General features: G+C 35.1%; 1 protein-coding gene across 1 annotated transcript in view; it reads left to right on the top strand.

Moving 5' to 3' along the window:
- BBS9 (Bardet-Biedl syndrome 9) overlaps positions 1-22,396 on the top strand; it is a 283,034-nt gene that overhangs the window by 110,258 nt on the left and 150,380 nt on the right. Inside the window, exon 20 of the mRNA XM_036378769.2 lies at positions 14,067-14,249. Coding sequence (XP_036234662.1) covers positions 14,067-14,249 — 183 coding nt within the window. The remainder of the gene's footprint in view (positions 1-14,066; positions 14,250-22,396) is intronic.

Below are 22,396 nucleotides of genomic sequence, written 5' to 3' on the forward strand. Positions count from 1 at the left end.
TTTGATAGTAAGTCCTGATAGTGGAAGGGATCTTCGAATGTTGAAAATGGTAAATATTGAGATAAAGATTTATTTTATTTAATAGAGAGCTACTTTTTCTTAAGTGAATTATTGCATCAAGGTTACTCTTTGCTTCAGTTTGTTTCAGTTTTTCTGTTTCTGTGAATATTGTTATGACCAATAGCAGTTGAACGTTTCCTCTACACACAGAAAACTCCTTTTTCAGAATATAATTATATATTAAGAATTATGCATATTTAATATACTTGTATATAATTAGATATTAAGAATTATTATTATCTATTGAAAAAAATGTATTTTTCTAGCTTGCTTACATTCTGCACTTGATTTTTTCTGTGTGTAAAATCTCAGTTATACTGAAGTCAGTGACAAAGCTTTCTTTTCTGGTTTCATTAAAGTAGAGTCAATTTTGTGTTTTATAATTGGTCAATATTTACTTTTTTAAAAACAGGATTACTATAGAACAACTGTGTAGCAAAAAATCTGTTTTTAGACTTGTTGACAAATGGAAAAGTTACTAATGAGTTTGACCTGCATATACCATATTTAATAAATTTATTTTGGTTAATTTTAAAGTGCTCAGATCATACTAGAAGGGCAGATTACAATGATGTTTTTTTCCCCCAAGTAAAGGCAACCACATCAGTGAGATTTTCTGAAGCAATAGCTTTCTAATAAACATTTAGGCTGCCTTCTGCATAACTTGGCTTGTAAGTACTGTGACACCCTAAGCTACCAGAGGTATGTGGGGTGTTTTCTAAACTGTAGTTTTTGAGTCTTTCTTGTTAATTCTAATGTGTTTTATAGTATGGGTGTGTAGATCTACAATATTTGATACTGTGTTTCAAAACCTGCTTTCTATGTGAATTCAGTGTATAGTTGTCTGTGATAAAACTTCAGGTTCAGACAAAGAGTAACTATTTTACAGTGGTCTAAAAAAACCTTTCCTCCATCACAAAATTCTGTTTACCTGTAGCTTTTTGTAATACTAGGAATAACACAAAAAAAGGAAAATAATTGAGCCCCAAATAAAGGAGACTTGTTTGCTTTGGGTATATGTTTATTGTTTTTCAGCTGTACTTTGACTTTTAAATAGAAGGATAGACTTACGTTGGAATGGTTTTTTTCAATGGGAAAAAAATACTGTTAACAGTTTTCAGGTAAAACTTTAGATCTTATAGACAGAATTAATTAGATTTTGGGCTGTAGATCATGAATCAAAACCTAAATGTACTAAAATTTTCTTCTTAAGGGAACTAAAATGTTTGTGGTTAATTTCTCTGTGGACCTCTTTTGTGGCTGCTTTTGCAGATTTAAAACATGTTACTTTTCAAAAGAAAGTGTTGGTAATTTTGTGTCTCTAATACTGTGCTGCTGTATGGAAGTAAAAAGTTGTGAATACTAGTATGTAACATGCTTTGAGCTTATTTCTATTCTCCATTTTTAATTTTGAAAAAAACTAAGACCTCCTCCTCCTCCCTGCAGTTTTAGGGTTCCTTATGCAATGTTGTGAGGCATGAGAATACATCTGCGCTGAGATACTCGAACACAGCAACATCTTGCTTACAATCTGTCAGTCGTTTCAATAAAGTTAAGGGAAAGACATTTATTGATAATGAATTGATTGTGTCTGATGAGATGAAATTGTCCTTTGATTCTATTTCTCATATGGACTTCATGGCTAAGGGTCATCTATGGATATCCCTTGAAAAAGGGGGGAATGCTTTGCTATGATATAGGTGGGTGAGATTCACAAAAGAAGGTTTCATCTAGGGAAGTTTGATTTTCTCTGTAGTCAATGGAGACAAAGAAGGGTCTTCTAGAGTAAAAGACATTGAAAGTTAGGTACCTTCTATTGTTAAAAAAAAGTTAATGGTCTCTCCACTCTTTTATAAAGGAAATTAAGGGAAACTAGCCACCTCATCTTACAATTTTTCTTTGTGGATCTCACTCTGTTTTAAGCAGCTGTGGTCTTCTATTTGCTCCAAAAGAAAGCAAGAGTACATATCTTCCTGGTTCCTCATAGTTTCTTTGCACCATGTGGGTAGCAGGCACTTCTTCCTCCAGTTCCTTTAACCATAAGCAATGGAGTTATATCCTTTGGGAAATTATTTTTGTCTTATATATTCCCCTAGGAATTTTCCATTTCCATTTAGTAAAGAACATTGTGTTTGGTTCATATTCTCATTGCACAGTGGGTTCTCTATAGTAGTTCTTTCCACAGGAATGGTGCTCAGTAATTCTCTCCAGTCCCATCATTTAACAACCTTCCAGCTGTGTGCTTCCTTACATGATCGATGGAGCTCAGGCAGTTTGTTCTACACCTCATGTGAGGTTTTATCTATTTTTATATATTTTCACCATTAACTTTTGACAAGTGGCTTAGCATCACTTTAGAGGGAATTGCTTACATGGAACCTGTCAATGCAGTCTGATTTCAGCTCTGTGGACCTGCAGTGTAAGTCTCAAATGCCATCTTTCTTTATGGACTCCTAATCAGATCGCAAGGCATCTGTTGGAAACAGTGGAAGCAAGAACTGGAGGTGGTCCTAGAAAAGATATGAATATGGACTATTCATGAATATGAGTGAAAATAGACAAATGTTTTTCCTTAAGTTCCAATCATTTTATCCATGTTGAATTTTGCCCTCATCCATAAAAAATACTTCTTTCCCTCCACCTCTCCTACCCTGACAGATGCTGAAGGAAGGGAGCATTGCTACTCTTTCAGGGGATGTAACTGTATAACTTAGGTCATGTTTCTGAGCTCCACCAACTGAAAACATCAAAGTGAATTTGTTCTGATATTTGGCCAACTTATTTAGTCATCCCTCTAGACAAAACGTTTATCTGGATTTTTGGTCTGCAGTGTGGCTAGAGTGTACGCTACCCAGATGTGTTTTCCTAACCTTGATGCAATAGAATAAAGGAAACATAAATACCCTTTTGAATACCTCTTGTTATGGCAGTAATAGTTGAAACTAAGTTAAAACTATTAGATTTGACTGAACTGGGGCATGAACTTCAGCTGTATTACATCAGGGGAAAAAGAAAAGTGTTTAAATTAAGTTTTTGCGTATTTTTTTAAAGGAAAATTTTTCTTATCAGAAAGCCTATCTCAGCCAAAATCAGTAAGAGCATTTGTTACTAATTTAGTGGGGTGTGTTTGCATGTGATTATATATTAGTGTTGAAAAGCAAGCTCTTTCCTGCTCTACATAATTGAGTGGATATGCAGTGAATTATCCTTAAACTTCTGCTCAGACAATGAGGAGATTTTTCTCTATTTAAACCAGAGAAAGTTACAAGGTTAATTATCACATTTCAGACACTGAATTGTACCTGACACTTGCTATCTCTACCCTGTGCTTCCCTACCTCTAGCAGCCCCACTGGGAATCTTAGCCTTAGCAGGACTTAAAATTTTAAAACTGTACATCTTGTTCCATCTCCTCCATAAGCTCAGCTGCTTGTTAGAATAAAGGAGAAGTTGAGGAATCAGATGTTTGCATGGAAGGTTGTTATCTAAATGCATTCAGGCTTGTATATTTGATGGTGTCAAAATTTTCCTTCATGGATAAAATGGCTTTCTTCTAGGAAGCAATGGTGAACTGTGAATCTTTGAGTGTGACTTCAAAGACTTTTAAAAAGTGAGAGATTCTTCCCCTTAACTCCACGTGGCCTGAACTGTTTTGCTTTACTGTCAGCATGCTAGGGTAAGAGGTAGTGAGGCTAGGTCAAAAACGGGTAAGTTTGCCACACAGCTCTTTTTTTTGATAGAGAATTGGTGCTAAACATACTGGGAGGTGTTTCATTATACTGTTTACTAGCTCTTCCATACTTCCATATTTTCATTCATTTTAAGGAGAAAACAACAATGAGGGATATGAGTGGAGCTAGTAGTTGTCTTACTGCAAGTAGGTATAAAGTCGTATTTCCAAAAACATTAGTGAAGGACTTTTGCAATCACTGCCAATCGTCAATTGTTTTTTGTGACATAAGTGCATCAATAAATACTGTATTTTGAAATGAAAGTTAGAAAGCCATATAGCTTCAGCTGTGTTTAGAAGTGCACCAGGAGAATGGCACAGAATGTTATGCTGAACAATAAAGTCTCACCCCTGTAAGTATGTACGTGCATATGTAATGGAAGACTTACTTTTTGAAACTTACCCATAGCCTATGGTGAGATATGCTTACTTCATTAGAATAATCCTCAGTTAAATGATTTTTACACTCTAAAATAATCACTTGTTTTGTGGCTCATCTTATTTTGAACATAAATTTTTTGGGATGAATATTTTCTTACTTTGGTTTGTTGGGTTTTTTTGTGGTTTGTTTGTTTGTTTGTTTTCTTTTAATTTTTTAAAATTAATATTGTTTTTATTTCTGCCTAAGTTCTAAATCTTATGTTTAACTGGCAGAATGCGCTGCCTGAGTTTATTGTGTGGCTAAAGCAGGTGTGCAGGTAAAGAAAACTGCACCTGGTTGTGTACCTGTAGGCTTTGTGCTTGTGAATTAGCAGGGTATTTCAGGTGGGAATTTTCTTAATTCTTCACTTTGAGAGAAGAGTTAGAAGGTGCAGCTCCAGGTGTGCAGAAGAATGAGTATCATTGGCCATTATCTGTAGCACAACTAATTTGGTGACCTAAAAATATATGTTCTTTTCATCAACACCTGAAGATTTGCTGTTGTACACACTGTAATGTTACTTCAGGTGTTTTTTTGTTTTGTTCTCTTTCTATAGGTCGAGGGTTTCAGGCAGGGATATGATGCAGCTCTTTGCTGCTTCATTATTAGGTTAAGACAGCCTGCTGTGTGACTTGGCAGTAGGATATTTTTGCTCTTTCAATACTTGTCTTGCCCCCAGAAAATGAAAGTACCCTACTAAAAATAATCATAGCTGTATGGCAGTGCCTGTTGACTTAGAAGTTTATTGTCACATGAAGTAGCATGCAGTTCATAAAGGGTTTTTTGCTGGGTATTGTGGTGAAGCGAGCATTAACGTGGTCTGTGCTGTACTTCATCTGTGGCGAAACACAAGAGCTTTCTTTGTCTGAAATATATTGTTTTAGCACCTTGTATGAACAATGAATTTTTACTTTCCTAAATGATGCCATGATGTTTTTGAAACATTTTTTTCCTCCTAGTAAATCCAGTAAGACTAGAACTTAAATCTCTGCTTTGTTTTCTTCAAGGTTAATAGATTGTGGTTTTTGACTGAGTTTTACAAAACCTGTATTTCATCATGATGTTCCTATGTTTGGAAATGGTTATGTCTCTTCCAGTAAAAAAAGAATAGAAGACATTATGGAAAACTTGGAATTCAAAGACAAAGTATTCAAGCAAGCAATTCATGTATGATGACCTTTGCACTTTGACTTGGGAAGCTTGTTTTATTTCTAAATGTACTGTCATGTGTTCTCAGGATTTTACTAATAACAGAGAAAGTCTATAAGTGTCTCAAAATAGAAAAGTAATTTTAATGAGAGAGGTCCTGAAATGAGTGTTATAGTTAAGTCTGAGCTTCTAATTAGCCTGCCATCCATTTTCTTTGATTTCTATGTTTGGAATTTGTTTCCAGAATGTGTAGTTTTAATTTAATCATTCTTAGCCTTACTTTTACTCTTAGACACTGTATTAGTCAACCACAATGTTTTTTAATTACTTAAAATTATGTACTAGCTCCACCTGAATGAGGAGTTCTGGAAATTTCTTCAGTTAATTCAGTATAAAGCAGAAGTGCCAGAATTGCAAGTGGGATTGGCAGTGGCTTGGAATTCAGGTTAGAACTTCTCTATCTTCAGCTGGCTTGCTGATTTGTTTGATATTGATATTTTTATTGTTAAAGGTATCAGAATAGAATTTGGTGGAATAGCTTTGTGTTCATTTATACAGAGGGGAAATAGCTATATTATGTATTACTTGGATTTGTTCTTATTGCTCTTTTCAAGATGTATTTGTCAACACATTTTTGTTTTTCATTATTACAATAAGATATAGATATGAACCGAAGCTGTTCTAGGACCTGTTTTACAGTGTACTTTCTGGGAAGCAATAATTTGTGGATTTATTCTAGATTTCTAAAACTACTCTCATCACGTGATATCTTACATGCTGCAAATGCTTTTTTCCCCCACTAGGTGCATATGACTGATAACAGTGAGAGTAGTGGTCTTTGACAGGATGAAATCCTGCCTTTACTGAATGGATGCAGTGCTCCCACTGGGGTAAATGAATGCTTAGTTTGACCCATTGAGCTTCATTGTACATTAATTTTTGCAGAAGTACAATCTGATATATTTGTCTTGATTTCTTGGCCATCCATAATTTAATTGCTCTGATAGGCAATTAAAATTTTTCAGGTTGAGTCTCCTGGTTTTTCAACTGTTTTTTTAGGTACAAAGCTTATTTAAACACACATTTGAAGCATTCAACTTCAACTGTTTAATTTTTTTTCTTTTATTGTAAAGTTTTTTTGTTCGTCATTACATAATGCCATGTATTTGGTGACACAGACCAAGTTCTCCACCTCTCTGTCTCCATTTAGCTCATGTTTGGCTGTATTTTATATACATTGCTGCCAATTCAACCACTGCTTCACAATGAAACTTTGTCTTCAACATTCATTGACTATCACAGATTCTGTGACATATCTGTGTGCTATTTAGCACATCCCTTTGCCTAAATAGAACTTTTGTTTTGAAGGGTTAAGTAAAGGATTCATTGTAACTCACTGTGTTTGTGGGTTTTATGTAATTTGTAACAGATGTTACTTCACTTGGATAAGCTACTAATTTTATAACTCCACTTTTAAATTTGGATTTTATAATGTAGAACTTATTTTTAAATGCATTGCAAAGTACCATATATATTTTGGAACATGTTTGTAGCATAATTCCAAGAATTTTTCGCCCCCATCTTGGTATTTAACAGTTGTACCAAATAAGAATTTGTTACTTTTTCTCACTGTTGCAATTTCTCACATGCAAAACTGCTTGCAATATTTATCTGTGTGTAGGCCATTGAGAGGAGGTGTCAGGTATTTAAATAATCATCGTTGTATTGTTAGTATTGACCATATTAACTCATCTGGTGTCTCAAAATTGGTAAACTCTTAAAAACAAACACAAAAAGCCAATAATATAGGAAAAAAGAGACAAATATAGGTAAGTATATTAAACAAGTTAAAATAATCTTAACTGTAATCCTTACTGCAGATGGGACATTGGAGACAAAAGGAATTCCTCATTTCTGTTCCCATGGCTTTACACAAGGAAGCTCAGTCAAGGATGGGCAGCAGTATAAAGCACTAAGATGGTTTAAATAAGCAGTAAACTGGCAACAATGATGGGAACAAACAGGTTTTGCCACTACATTCGTGTTGCTAAGACATAAAAAAATTTGAAATTGATTTATGCACATGAAGAGCTGCATATTAAGAATCAAAGGAATATGAATTTCTTACATTGATTAGAATGTACTAATTTAAAGTAGAGCTAACCAGGTGGTCTTCATTCTTGGATTTTACGGGGAAGGTTGTTTATATACTTAGGACAGACAAAATAGAAAATTCCTATGGAACAGAGTGACATTGACCTATCAGGGTTTTTATTTGGGTTTAAATGTATTGGTAATCAAGTACTTTTGGATAATGCACTCAGGTGTCTGGGGTTCTAAACCCACTAAATATTTTGCAGTGATTTTCAAAAATAATTTTATTCAGACTATAATATAGTGTAGATAAAAGCTGGAGAGAGAGACTTCTGAAGAAGAAGCCTATTTTCTTAATGAGTATTCAAAAGAGGAAAAATTAAGAAGGTCGAGATATTTTTTCCTTTTGAACTGACCATATTTATACTACTATGCTGCTGTATAGCTGAAATTATATTTACTTTATCCCCAAAGATTTTCTTATTGACATCATTGTCACTAGTTCTTAAAATGAAAGAATTGAAATAAATGATGCAGCATGATTCTCTGTGGCAATAATCCACTCGCACTTTGGTTTTGTGTAAGACACAGCTTTGATTCTTGTGAAGTTGCAAGAGAGGGTTCTGAATGTAAACAGTAAATGCATTTAACCCTTGCAAGTGTTTGAGTTGACTGTCATCAAAATGTGCAGCCTTTCTTATGCTTGTAGATAGTATTGCTTTGTGGTAAAATCCAATTTAGAAAGGTGCAGTACAGCTGTTAGTGATAATTCTGTCTTGGAAGCAACAGAAGAAAACAAAACCGCACAGCTTCCCTGACAGCCCTCAGTATTTTCTTAATCTAACTCTTGTTTTCAGTGGCACAGACTGCTATAGTAATTACTTGTGTTAGTTTCATGTTCATCAAATGAGGCAGTAGATTTTCAGGAGGTAGCTGTGTGCATCCAGATAAAGCATGGGTCATCATGCTGCATTGTCTTTTGTCTCTGCTGTCTTCTCTCATCAAGGCCATGTTGAGCTTCACTTGAAAGTCGAGTATTTGGCGTCTAGTGAATTGAAGCTTTGTTGTCATCATGGTGGTCCTGTGCCACAATTTAAAGAGCTGCAGTCATGGTTAGCACAAGCTGAGACATTCTCATAAGGGTCAGATAATCGTGGCCTGGGGTGCTTAATCCGAACGTGTGCTCTCACATCGCCACTGCCGCACTGTGGGAATGCGATGGCGTTTAGAAGTGCTCCCTTGTGACAGGGATGTGCCTATTCTTCCTGGTGATGGAGCGCTCGATAAAGATCGCCCTCTGACATGGATATCTCTGCCCACATTCCATAAAGCTTCAGTCACCTGTCAAAAGCTCTGTGCACAATGGCTGTTGAGTGAGATGGTCTGCACAGGGAATCAGGCTGCTAATCACTACTTCTCTGTCTTGGAAACTACTTTGAGACTTGCCTGTTTAGAAAACCAAAAAGTTTACTCCTAGAGTAAGGGTATTAAGAATTTCATATATAGAGGTAAAAAAGGGGTTTGTAAGAAAAAACATATTTGACTTCAAATGCTTACACATCCTATGTGAATTAAGATATGTGATGGAGACTTCTTAAAACCGCACACAAAAAATTGTTAGGCCTTGTTTTAGGTTTGGCAACTGAGTTGTATTTCCTTCTCTAAAATTGGGAAAAGAGTGAGACTAGAAGTAAAGGTCCTGTGTCAACAGCAATGAAGAAGCTATAATTAGCATTTCTCAGGTCTCCAATTCTTCCTGCTTTATATTCATTAACATCCTGCTTTATGAAGATCTAATTCTGCTTAAAAATAGTTGAAAGGGGTTAGATCAATTAACTTTCTTGCAATAAATTATTCTGTAAAAACAATTGCCAGAAGAGACCTGTGAGCTTCGTCATCCATGTGTTCATTTCAGAATAGTTAAATTTCTGATGTTACCTTTCACATTGTAACAAAATTTTCATACAAGAGTTTCTCATAAGTGCTATGGATGGCATGTAAAGAGATTCTCTATTCCTTAAATGCCAAAATTCTGTTTCTTCATACTTAATTTCTGCTAAAAGTAAAGTTACTTCAGAATTCTGGAAGCTGAACCAAATATATTAGAACTAGATGACAGTGAGACTAATTGGCTTTTTTTTTTACCAGTTGTGAATAGCTGGTTTTTTTCTTCTTCTGTTTAAACAAACAAACAAAAAAAAACCAAAACAAAAAAAAAAAAAAAACAAACCAAAACAAAAAAAAAAAAAAGAAAACCATATTATCTGTCACTTCTTCCTGTTTTCCATTTTAGGATAAGGCATAAAATCTGGCAGGGTTTTCAGTCTCAATGGTGTTAGGGACTCCAAGAAAATATACTACCAACACAAAGGAAGCTCCCTGGAACTTCACACTCATTTCTTGCCCTTTATTTTTTCAAAATTTTCTTCAACTTCCTATCCAGCTAAGAAGGAAGTGTTTTGTATTTTTGGAATTGTGTTTGTATTTTTTATATTATTAGAAGAAGCCTGGGAGAGTCATTATTAAGGTCCATTATTGCCTCAAGAAATTCGTCTGCATGTACAAGAGTGGGCTATGTTGCAAGCCTTTTTCAAGAGGCATAACTAATTTTGAAGTTATAGCTGGATGTTAAACAATGACTTAAAAATATCTTACACTACCTCTAATAATGGAGAACTCTGACTGATTTTAAAACTTGCATCAGCATTAGTTTACAGTTTTCACATGCTTGACATCTTACAAGACCTACTTAGCAATGAAATAAGCATGGAGAGACATTTTTCTGCTTAAACACTTCAGGCTGAAAACATTGAGAAATGTTCTATACTTGGAAATTATTGAAGTCAAATCCTTGTAATAGTGTTGGGGTATGAAGTTCTTAAGACTATAAAAAAAAAATCTGGATTTCAGTTCTACCATTGCAAGTGAGAATATGAAATGTAGTAAAAATGTTAAACATGATCTTTGTTTAGGGATAATTACTTGTTTTTTTACAGTATACTTTCATAATAACTTAACTGTACTTTTCTGTAGTTACATGTATTGAAAGAGAGTATGGGTCTGTTCGGAAAAAAATTAAAATAATATAAATCAAAAGCAAGTTTTGATCAGTTATAAAAATATATGTTCAATATAGTACATCCACACTATTTCAGTATCTCTTAAATATTTCCTGTATCTGATACTTTCCTTTCATTCATAAATTTTAGAAAGATCATTTGAAAAACTTATTTTTAATTTTCTTTGTTTGAAAGCTTTGTGATATTGTAGAAGGAGAAAGAAAAATGTTAAGTAGGCAATGATAGGTCTTATGCCATATAGATGGACTTTTTACTTAATAGTTTCCAGTTGGTCTGAAATCTTTATATGTAAGCGACATTTGAGACTGTCGGTTGCAATGTATTTTCCTACCTATCCTGTGAAAATTGAGACAGGGAGAGGTTTTCTTTTTTTATAAGATTTTATATCTATTTAGATAAAATAGATATTAAACAGATTGAACAGCTACTCTGGGAACTGAAAAAAAAATTGGGAAATGATGGAGAAATCATGATTGAGTCTGAAGAGACAAAGATCTCAGATTGCAAAGGGTACAGATCCTTTATGTTCCTCAAATATTACAAAATATAAATAGAGATGTTCAGGCAAAAATAAAATGATTAAAAATATTAATGTCATGTTGTTAAAACTTACTCATTCCTAAATTCCACAAGTGTTTGAGTGAAGTGCCCCAGAATACTTCTAAAATTTGTAGCTCATGTCCTGGGAGATTTTTAGAGTAATTTTACTCCATGAGAAAAGATTTTTTCCCCCCCTCCTGTCAAGTATTTACTGTGTAACCATGTATTGTCAAGGAATCTTTAGTCTTGAGGCTTTTTAAAAATTACTACGTCTGTGTGTGCCTGCGTTATCGTGTGGTAATTCATATTGTATTGTCCTGTGTCCTGGATATTCCAGATCTCAGAAAGCTATATTGGGTCACTTCATCTGTTAACAGAATGATTAGTGCTTAGAAGTGGTTTTTTTCCCCTCCTTGTTATTTCTGTAAGTTTAAAGTAGAGCTTGTATATATGCAGTTATCTGAAGATTTAATTACTATGTTTCAGTGACCTGCAATGCTTAAAGACTGCACTTCTCCTTTAGAAACTTAGGTCTACCACTTTTATAACATTTGCCTAATATTATTGTGCATGAGAACTGTAGAATTTTGTGCCAAAGAAGAACTTTTAATAGCTGTTCTTCTTAAGGGTTTTTATGAAACTGCTGTCAAAATAGGTTATGGACTTGGTACATCTGGTATTGTTTGGAAGTACTGGGATATATTTGTTTTACACCTAGAGCCTGTGAAAAGGTGAGCATCTCCTTTGTTCATGTTTATAAAATAGGAAGAAAACCTATCCTAAAATGAAGGCTCCATAAGGTAAAAGGCCATGTCAGTTACTTTGCTTTATCCTGTTTGTGTTTCTGAAGTACATAGGAGAGTGTCAGCTGAAATATAGCACAGAGTGAGAAATCACCTGGGAATTTATGAATGACTCCAGAAAGTAGCCTTTGCTATGTAAGTGGGGTTCAGGTAGCTGTCACACAAGGGTAACTCTGTTTGCTTAGATCTTCAATAAAATTAATGTTGTCTGAGCATTATCCATGGTAGGGTACAGGTAGCTTGCCAGGAATTCTGAATTGCACTATCCCCAGTCAGTGATGACTTTGGAGGAAGCATACCAGTGAATGAGCACACCTCATTAGCATATTAAATTCATCTTCATTCATTGTTCTTCCCAATTTTCAGTTGTATATTGGACAGGAAAAGAAATTGTATTTGAAGGGCTCTGTTAGACTGAGGAAGATTTTACTGTTGTTGCTTGTCTCAGAAAGATGAAGCTGTACGATGCATAAAATTACTGTTACATGGGTCAGAGACAGCTGGTGTAGGTTGCTACATAGTGTGCTGCTTATCAGTGGCTTTGTCACCCATAACTCTTGGAAAGTGACTGTGATATGGAACTTCACCTTTTTGTAGAACATGAGGTGTGGAAAGCATCAAGGCTTTGGTCAGAGCAAACTGAATGCCAACACAGATGCATCAGATGACATGTCAGTGGTATCATTACTGTTCTCTGACCAAAGTTTGTTATGTTGGTTTTCACTGCTTAGGATTAATTTCTTCGTTCTCCTTCACATGGTTAGCTGGGGTTTTTTGTTTGTCTATTTTGTTACTTGGCTCTGATTTGTGTAGTGTTTGGACTCATGGGTGTCCTGTGGGTTTTCTGCTTTATTTGGAAAGATTACATTTTAAAATCTAAAACAAAAGCTATCAACACATTTTGTTTGAAATGTTTCATATTTATAGTTCCCTAAAATTCTGTTTTCTTTATCTTCCCAGTCACATGGGAGCTTGGAGGGAACACACATACATCTCTAATGCCAGCATTGCAGATTAAAAATAGTTTTCCTCCACCAAATGCTAACAGCTGGTTGGCTCTCTTTCCCTGCTGAAGATGCATCATATAGTATTTTCATTTTCCTGCTGTTGCCAAAATGTTAATGGATCAGGCTCTGCAAGTTGTACTTTGTAAATTCTGCTGTAATACTAATTACACTTAGCTGCATTTCTATGAGGCTTTTCACAACTCCAGTCAAGCACCTATTACCCTGTCTTGCAAATAAATAAACAGAAAGTGGTTGAGAGAGGTGCTTTGTGTTGATTTAAATAACAATCAGATAATCAACGCTTCTGTAAACCAAGTGTTGTTTGGGTAGCATGGAGATATAATGGCACTCCTGAGAACAGGTCTTTTAAGTCGTGCTCCCCCAGGATGAATCCCTAAACTTTGTACCTTTCCTTTACTTGAAGTACTCCAGCTCAAATACTGTGGAAAGTCTCTTGTCATACTGAAGTTACATCAATTGCCTATTGAAATGATTTCTGAACCGAGTATCATATAATAGGTTTTCCCCATCTTGAAGTACTCAGCAAAACACTTAACATATTAGAAGAAGTGAATCTGTTAGTTTTATTTTATTTTGAAAATTCTTTCATAATGTCTGGGACTTAAAGTGATATTGCCTTCATGTACGTGATCCATAATGTTTACATTTTGGCATAAACGGTGAAGGAACTAGGGCAAAACATGGAAAGACATGAGAGTTAATAAAATAACAGATGGCAGCTGTGTTCCAATGGAAATAATTATATGCTGCCTTTTTAATAGCATAAAATCAATGTGTTGTTTTTGATTAATACAGTGGGTTTACTGGTCATATGGAGATTAGTGTGTGATATAAACCTGAAAATTAGTTTGTTGTCACGTATTATATGATGGGGATTAATTTCAGGAATGCTTTAAAAGTATGCTCTAAACAAAATCCTTTCTACACTTACTGTACTAGATGGATTAATCCTGTCGCCATATGGACTTGAAATTGCCTTGGGTATGCAAAAGAAAAATCTAGATAAATGATAACTCGTTTAATACTCGGTGGTTTGTGTTTATGGAAAACAGAATTCCTCAGGATCTTCTAAAGGAAAACAAGAGTGTGCCAAAGGTAATTTCAGTGTTGAGTGTTCACGGATGGTAAAATTATATTTAACAGATGTTTGTAATTTTTGCAGGTAATAGCTCTAGCAGATGCAGCAGAAGAAAATCAAGCCAACATGTTCCAGGCATTTGCAAAGTTGAAAAGTGCCACCCATCTGGTGATTATGCTGATTAGTTTGTGGCAGAAGCTCAGCACTGATCAAGTTGCTATTTTGGAAGCTACGTTTTTGCCATTAGCAGAAGATACACAAGAGCTGGTAAGAATCTGTAAGAGCTGCGTAAAAAATGCTCATTCACACATCTTAAGCCTTTAAATTTCCTTATTTCTCCCTGTACTTTGCTGAAGACTGTCCTTTGAAGTAATTTAAGTAGCCTTACTAAGTAGGTGTTTGGTGCAGACTGTGCTGATTTCACAGCAAAGTGGAAAAGTAGGAGTAGATTAGAGAATGTTTCAAAAGAGGACATGTGTGGTACCAGTTAAATTCTGCTTAGCCTTTCCTTACCAGGCCAAGTCAGAATGTCTCACATGAATTTAGCGGAGTTTCACCTTCTGTCCTGTGGTTAGGATAAACAGAATAAGACCCCTAGGTGTTGAAGACTCTTAATATGAATGTTCTATAACATACATGTCCACATTCCAATAGAAACATAAAAGGTACACACAGCAAATACAGTACATACATTTGAGTTTATTAATCATTTGCCATACTTTGTCCTCAGTGTATTTACAGTGGTTTATATAAGGGATGAAACTTATCTAAGCAAAGTACTGTGAATAGACAATTTCCTTGTACTCCAAACCATGCTCTATATAGTTTTGCATTCTGTGGATGTCACGCTAATTCTGTTTTGATTTAATGAGTATGACCAGGTGAGATTGTGTATAAAATCTGGAGATTGGTCTGTGAACACAAGTGATGCTGTTTATATCCACACCTAAGGTCCACAGCTAAACACTGCTTTAGTGGAATTAAAGAATGTTCTCAACTTAATTAAGAGTTGATCCCCAGTTAGTTTCAACAATTATCTTAAGTACACATTAATTTCAATTTTCATGCTCTGCACAGGGTTTTTGCAATGTACAGTGAATCCAGATTTCGGTGCATACCTGGAATACTTAGAATGGCTTGTGGTCTTTTAGAAAACTTGTGCTGGGTTCCAAGTGAATCTAGGATCTTCTGCCATTTCCACCTGGGGGGCAAAAAGTGTTTTGGCATTTTACATGATATTGACTCATACCAGGCAAAGCAAAACAGTTTTGTTGAGATTTGTTTTGGATTTAGTCCTCATTTAAACTTGGAAAACCAAGCTTTGAAACTGAGGAACGTGCATTCCCATGAACTGAATTCAAAGAAAGTTCCTATGGATCTCCTAAAAGCCCAAACAAACATTTTTTATATGACTAATTTTTATTTTGCCATCAGGAATTGGGTTGCTTTGCTGCATGTTTTGATGAAATATGGTACCATTTGTTGTATCCTGTAATGTAGGATTTTGTTTCAGCCTATATCTCCGTGTGGTTTTAACGTGGTGGTTAACAATGTTCCATGTTGAAGCTGCAAGACTTCACATAAGCATTGTAAGGATGTATATCCTGCAGAGCAGTCAGGATGAAAAATGTAAACCAACAACTGGAGGTGGAAATAGAAACAAAACCTTTACAAAATACTGAATTATGTGCCAAATTATGGTACCACAGAAATCTGAATGTAATTTAAGAAGCTTAGGCAGGGAATGGGGAAATCTTCTGACATACCAATGATATTTACAGACAGAAGCTTCTAGCTAGTATTCAGGTTTCCTTGTAAGCAGTGAAGTAGAACACTGGTGAAAGAAAATACTCTGAAGAATTTTTATTTACTCTTCAAACAATTCTGCACAATGATTTGTTGTATTTTTATTTGGAGGGAATGTGTTAGAAGACAGTTTGGATGCAGTCTACATCTCCAGAATATTTTCTGCCTTGTGAGCGTTAAACTATGGAAGTGTTTTCTTAAAAAAAGGGAAATGTTTGGAATACACTGTTAACATAAAAAGAAATGCCTCTTTTACCATAACATCAACATTATTCTCATACATGCCATTTCATTTAGAACAGATTGTATCTTGTTTTCTAGACCTGGCAATCACTTCAGTTAGATATTTAGCAAATGCGAAAGTGGCATTCTCTGTTCTCATTGTGTCACCATTTTTTCTCAGACTACTAAATGATTTCTCCTGCTGCAGACTTTTGTCTAAGAACATATAAAATTTGAGTTTTCTTCTTTACAATGAAATAGTGGAAGAAATACTGCAAACTTGCATATTTTATATGAATAACAGATATTTGGCATCATGTTTTGTTTCTGGCAGTAAATTTCTAACTAACACCTAGATAGCACTGCTTTGATAAAACTGACTAAAAAGGGTTGTTCAGTGTTGGAAATACAAGGACATTCCTATTTTTCAGTGATTCTTTCATGAATGATGCACAGTTGTAGAAGTAGAGCATCAGAAATATAACGAGATCTCTCTTGGGGTAAATGAGCTAATTCTTCTGATAATGAAGCCACTAAAAATTGATGCCAAAACTGAAGAAGAGTACTTGCAGGGAAGTTAGGTACAGTTTTGCCCAATGTACTTTGTTACCGTGGGACTAAAATAAAATCCATAGTTAGAATATAGAAGTATATATTAATACTATTTCAGAGCATAGTTTTACAGCTGTATGCAAACTATACTTTCACATGTATACTGGTTTTGAGTTCTGTATTTTTCTATCTGTTGAAATATATGGTAGAAAAGCACTTTAGGGTGCTTTTGGAGACAAAAGAATCCATGATTTGTTAATAATGCTAAAAAGTACTAGAGATTTTGTTACATGGAGAGTTTGTCACTGTTCTGCTAGACTAACATATTTGTTATTAGATTGTAACAGGGACTGACAGCAATTTGAGGTACTGTAAAGTCTGAAACAAAAAACCCCCTCATATTTCTAAGGGGTGTTTTTCAGTGATTATCCCTTACCAAGCTGAGTTTTCTGGATAGAAAAGGATTTGAAAAATGCTGAGTTTGTTATAAAGTACGTGTTTACAATAGGAAATCCGTTTGGGAGAGGAGGGAATTTGTCCAGGCTAATTTAAAGGGTTCAAAGGGTTCATGCTACACAGGATAGTTTTGATATAATGGTTGGATGGCATCTGGATTGACTGATGGCTCATATGCCTGATGTTTAAGGTATTAATGCTTTCTTTGTTTAACACATTACAAAGGGAGAATAGGTCTGTCGATACAAACATTCTGACTTTAAGACTGATGGAGGGCCCTTGGCAATACAGCCATCAACAGCAACTTTACTGAAGAGTAAATATTTTCCTAGTTCTCCTGATGTTACCAAATAATTACATACAAGTGCTTCATTGCTCAGAATCATTCCTTGCTTGTTGTAGTCACATTTGTGTAACTATAGTTAACAGTAACAGCTATAAACCGGTGTTGAGGAAGTACATTTCCATCTCTCTTTATTTATGTTTGGAGTCATACCAACCAAATAAATGTCTCTATTAGATCTTAGGATTTTATTGAAGTTGCAATTTGAAAGAAAAATATGCCTGAGGGTGAAATGCATATTTTAATTGACTCTATGATTTACAGTAATTAACTTACATTAGGGACTATAAATTTACCACTTCGCAGTGTTGATTAGATAAAGTTGAAAAATGTACTTGAAGGCAATGATGAAAAAGAAATGGTGTCAGAAAACACTTCTGAAGTGCCTGTAAAAGTCACAGGAGTTATTATCAAAAGTGTCTCTACTTACTGTAAGAAGATGATCCGAATGTAATGCACAGAAAATAGAAAAAAATCATTTGGGAAAGACTAGATAGCCTGCTAGGTTTTATGCATGATAGCATATAGGTTTTACTCTACAGATCTTGAGTAATGTAAAAAATACCATTTTTTCCTTTACTGAGTTTAATCTCAGTAAAGGAAAGAATCCTTTACTGAGATTAAACTCTCAAAATCAAAGTTAAGGTTATTTCTGTAATTCCAGCAGGATTAATTCTGTCATGACTGACATAAGAAAAAATTTCTTTGAATTTTCCATTGCCGTCCAGTACTTTTGAAGCTTTGAGCTAATAATTGTATCTTTGGCAAGAGTAATTTTTATGAACTCTAATTTTTAGAATTTATTGGAAATTGTCACTTTAATTCTTGTCATTAATCCAACCTAGCTCTTGATTGCCATAAAAATCACCTGGAATTAGTTTTTTGTGCCTTATATTTTCTATATTCCACTTGTCATTGTAACCACTTCTTAAATACAAAGTTCCAGCTGTGTACCAAAAGGAAATATTTAAAAATAGGCTGAAATATTTAATATTTTCTTGTTTGCTATCGGCTAGTACAAATTATCTTTTAGTTAAAATTTCTTAAATGTAACAAAAAACCTCACCCCAAACCCCATAAACCAATACAATCCCACAAAACCACCATAAGGCAGTGGGCCATAATGATGGATAACTTGAAGCCAGTTTTCCATTTGGTTGTATTCTTTATTCTTGTGAACAGACAAGTTTACTGTAGATATATTATGTTTATTCCCCTCCTTCTTTTTAGAAACAAAGTGGATAATATATCTGCAGATCAGTGGTTTTAGAGAGAAAAACACATGAAATTTGTTGCCTTTTATCCAGCTTGGAAAATTACATTAAATGACACTCAGTAACATTTTTAATGATAAAAACTAATAGATAAGTCTTCCACCTATTTGAATCAATACCATGCAACAGAACAATTCAGAAAGACTCTTCTGGTACAGTGAACCATCTAAGTCTAAAAGAAATGGGGGCAAAAAGCTAGTAAGCTTTAAACCCTTAATCACTAAAATAAAAGGGAGGCGCTTTCTGCTTTTCCCAATAAGCCCCATAATTTTTCAGTAAAAAAGATCAGTCTCAGCCTGAAGCTTAGTTTGGTTCAGGGTAACATAAGTTTGTCAAGTGATGGGAAGAAGGTGAAGAAATGAGATTGCCACACTTCCCTGGGCAGGGAAAGTCCTGTATTAGGGAGAAAAGTTGAAAATGGAGTAGTGGTGCCCGGTTCCTTTGCTCATGTGTGTGTATGTGACCCAGCCAGAAAATAAGAGAAGTAAGAGACCATAGTTCAAGTACCTCAAACATTCTTTTATAGTATGTTTTGATATGGAAATCAGTGCTCTGCCTGCTAGCCTGCTTTCAAGAGGACCAGAGTATGCCAGAGATAACTAGAATCATAGAAGCTTTAAGGTTGGAAAAGACTTGCAAGATCCTGGAGTCCAACCTTTGTCACATCCAGTCATTTCCTGAACACTTCCAGGGATGGGGACTCCACCACCTCCCTGGGCAGCCCACTCTCATGTCCAGCCTGAACCTCCTCTGGTGCAGCTTGAAATGTTGCTTGTCCTGTTGCTGGTTGTGCAGGAGAAGAGATCACCTCCCACCTGGCTACAATTTCTTTTCAGGGAGGTGAAGAGTGTGGTAAGGTCTCCCCTGAACCTCCTTTTCTCCAGCCTAAACAACCCCAGCTCCCTCAGTTGCTCTTAATATGAGTAGGTGGACAGAAAGATGCGTGGTTTTAAAGCCACTAATTTACTGCAACTGTTTCTACTTTTGTTATCCTTAAAAGCAGAGTTTCAAACTCATTGATTATTTGACAGTGTTGGAATGTCCAAACACAAAAGATCAAATGTTAAGTAACTTGGGCAAAAGAGGAAATTTGAAGACCAAAGAGGTGGTCTTACCACTACTGCTGGCACTATCACAGTTCCTTAAAGTGTCTGGTAATCATTCTCTTCATGCTGTTAATTTTACTTACTGAGAAGACAGTGGGTTATGGCAGCAATAGCAAGTTGAAGACACATTGCACCACTACCTAGTGATCTTCATTTGTAGCTAAACTCATGTAATTCCTCCCAGTGAATTCTCTGAGTAGAATAGAAAAGTGCCAATATTCTCTTGGTCTGAGAAAGAAGGGCTTAATGTGATCTATTGGAAGCTTTTATGGATTACTAAAAAAATCTATAATATATGTTTATCTGATGCTTTCCACTTAAAAAGATTATCGAAAGAAGCTATACCCAATTGTATTTTCAAATTTTTTATCATTTGCTCTTTTTTTGGTGTTTAATAAGAAGGGGCTGTAAGATTCTATTTTTTTAACAGGCTTGCTTCTGGTGGTTGGCAATAGTAATGGTTTTCAAAAAATAAAGCTTTCTCTATTTCTTCCAGATGGCATAAAATTGATTTAAACAAAATTATGCAGAAATAGGTTTGGTATGCGTTATGAATTGTCAAAGTACAAAGGACAGAAAGAATTGTATTCTTGTCCTGTTTAGTTGTATTCCCTGAAAATTGTATCAAGGTCAGAACAAGCATTCAGCCTTGGTAAAAAGCTTATGCTAATGGAGAATCTGACATATCTATTGGTTATATGTATTTTAATTAAAAAGTTTTGAGAATTAATTTTAACTTGAGCACTGATTTTTTTTCTGCTGGTATTAGAGATCCTGAAGTTAATCTTCAGTGCACTGTCTCTGATGTAAGCAGAGACCTACTTCGGAATCTTATTTCTTGGTGTAAATTAGTCAAGGCAGTGTGTTCTGCTTTGATTAGTTAGTTTGCTTCCAGCATATATCACCATCTTTTAAAGTAATTTGGGTACCCTGTGAAGTACTGCAGTTGTAAGAGATGTACTCTTTGTTTAATAAATTAAATAAGCTTCTGTTATCTGACATCTTTCTGTATGTAATATTGTGATGGGGACCTCTAAACTTTCTCTTTGTTAGGGTGATCTGTCTAGTTCAGGTACAAAGAGCCATTTTAGGGTAGTAGTAATTACTGAGTATGTGGTGCATACCAGGAGTGCAGATCAGTTGTCATCTAAACTGCTTAATGACAAGAGTGATGCATTACAGTGATTACAGAAATGTTGCTCAGCAAAGGGTCTTAACACTCAATATATATAATGAGTGGCTCTCTCTTTTTCTTTTCTTTTCTTTTTTTTTTAAAGAAGTGTATTGTCAGTGAAGAATTCCCTTGATATTGTGTCCTAATTGAAAGATCCTCAGACTATTGCTATGCAGCCTTCCAGTAAAAGGGTTTACAAGCAGGATAGAGAGGGATTTTTCACAAGGGCATGTAGTGTTAGGTCAAGGGGCAATGGCCTTAGATTGGACAGTGGTAGATTTAGATTAGATAATAGGAAAAAATTCTTTGCTAGAAGGGTGGTGATGCGCTGGAACAGATTGTGTACCCCCCGTCCATGGAAGTGCTAAAGGCCAGCTTGGATGGGGCTTTGAGCAACCTGGTCTAGTGGAAGGTGTCCCTGCCTATGGAACTGGAGGATCCTGAAAGTCCCTTCCAACCTGAACCATTCTATGATTCTGTGTATTGATCAGTACTGTACTAGTATATTAGAAATGTAATGAGATTTATGATTGATTGTAAAATTCTGATGGAATTGCTTATATACTGAAAAAACAAATCTATTTCCTCATCATTGGAGTATGACCTTTAGGTTTTCTAATCAGACAGCATTTATAGAAATAAAAATTGCATATTTATTGTTGGTTTTACTTTCTGATTGTCTGGCATTAGTTCAAAACTATGATGCTTTTATTACAAATACTGTAGTGCTATGTTAGTAGCATTGTATCTAACCATACCTCCCAGTAGTTTTGTGAAGCTCTCTGTTTATATTGAACATGTGGCAATGGTACGCAGCAATATCCATCATTTCCCTTTGATCTCATGGTCAGAAATGTTTCTGAGAGGGTGTATGAAGATCAAATCACCAAGTTAATCTTTGTTTTTTGGAGGAAGTGGGGGGAACCAGTTGTGGTGAGACTGCTTTTGGTTCTGAATTTGTTGGTGGTTGTGCTTGGTTCTAAGTTGCAGTCACGTGGCATTTTTTGGTCATTACTAGATAACCTACAGCTATTGTTCACATGGTGTGCTGCTGTATAATCTGTCTACTGGAATTTACAAAGATATCATATCACCTAGGTTGATAGAAGTAGGTAAATAGGGATCTCATACAGAAGGCATCATATGAATTTTTCATCTTGTTACAAGATTCCAGAAAAAACCTCACTTTTTTTAAATCATGATTTTAGAGTAGTCATTTTTTCAGATGGATTTTTTTCATTTTTGTTAATGGCAAGGTGCTTTGTCTTAGATTAAGAATTGCTAGATTAAGAGTGATATACCAGTATTCTCTTACATTTGCACAGGTAGTGAGAGATTTATATTAAAATAGGCCAGATTAAAGGAACATAAAGTTTGCATAATTTATGTCCTTCATCATCTCCTGGCTTTTTCACTGAAGTAAGTGAAAGTTTAATAAAGCAAAAAATATAGTTTAGGTACCTCAAAAATAAAACAGCTTA

Source organism: Molothrus ater, chromosome 1, assembly GCF_012460135.2.
Source record: "Molothrus ater isolate BHLD 08-10-18 breed brown headed cowbird chromosome 1, BPBGC_Mater_1.1, whole genome shotgun sequence".
NCBI lineage: Eukaryota > Metazoa > Chordata > Aves > Passeriformes > Icteridae > Molothrus > Molothrus ater.